At 43.0% G+C, this 881-nt stretch overlaps 1 protein-coding gene across 1 annotated transcript; it reads right to left on the bottom strand.

Annotated features, from left to right (window-relative positions):
• Positions 1 to 295: 295 nt before the first annotated feature.
• LOC122012815 (flowering-promoting factor 1-like protein 1) lies at positions 296 to 881 on the bottom strand. The gene has a single exon (XM_042569462.1). It carries the CDS (start codon positions 813 to 815, stop codon positions 492 to 494), a length of 324 nt encoding a protein of 107 aa, XP_042425396.1. The 5' UTR covers positions 816 to 881; the 3' UTR covers positions 296 to 491.

The raw sequence follows: 881 nt of genomic DNA, 5'->3' as shown, positions 1-881 counted from the left end.
AATAAATATATTTTTCAATTGACCGATCATTAATCTTTCAAATCATATTTATCCTACAAATATAAACAAATTTGCTAACCCTCAATGGATGGCATGCAAAATTGTGTTATCTACTTATAAAAGCATCTTGTGCTCATTCATGTGAAACATAAGTGTCATTTTGGCATAAATCCTTTTCTTTGGACTTGTTTGAGGAATCCGCGCGTCTCGTGATCAAGCACGACCATCGCACGATAAGAAGATAATACATATCAAGCTACACCTACATCATATGACAAATTTGAATGAACTTTTTCCCGCCTTCGATAAGGACTTCAAACTAATCCATGGTTGCACATCATCTTTCATTAACTTGGATAGATAAGCAAAAACAGTTACATTGATAGGTTTCACAGCATCAAAACATTGTCACACATACATATAGGCAGTCTTTCATATTTCTTCGGGCGGTCGCTTTTATTGCTCAGATAGTAGAACACTCGAAAGTATTGCTACATGTCAATGACTCTGAAAGAGTCACGATTCTTGACAACGATGTCGTACATATGGATGGACTTGAAACGGGCAAAGTCAATCGGGAGGGAGATGAGGTCGAGCGAGGAGCGCTTGTGGAACTGGAGGAGGTCCGGGTCCTCGTAATAGCGCTCCCAACCCAAAGCCATCAGCCTATGTTCAAGGGAGGCATAAGAGCCTATCACCTCATTGGTGGGGGTGAAGACGAGGACCTTGCGCCTCGCCGTTGATGGCTGCTCGGTGCCGGATGTGTTCTCAACCAGCCGCACCACACCATTCTTGAACACCCAAACGCCGGCCATGAGATTAGGGAGCTAGCTAGAGAGGTTAATTGTTGATGTGGTTGCGATGGAGGAAGTTGTAGCTCA

The sequence above is a fragment of the Zingiber officinale genome, chromosome 8A (assembly GCF_018446385.1).
Source record: "Zingiber officinale cultivar Zhangliang chromosome 8A, Zo_v1.1, whole genome shotgun sequence".
Classification (NCBI taxonomy): Eukaryota; Viridiplantae; Streptophyta; class Magnoliopsida; order Zingiberales; family Zingiberaceae; genus Zingiber; species Zingiber officinale.
The sequence above is the reverse complement of the archived record's forward strand: the minus strand, read 5'-3'. Positions and strand labels throughout refer to the sequence as shown.

Excerpts from the sequence above, each read along its gene's own strand:
- LOC122012815 (XM_042569462.1), bottom strand. The coding sequence starts at position 815 with ATGGCCGGCGTTTGGGTGTTCAAGAATGGTGTGGTGCGGCTGGTTGAG.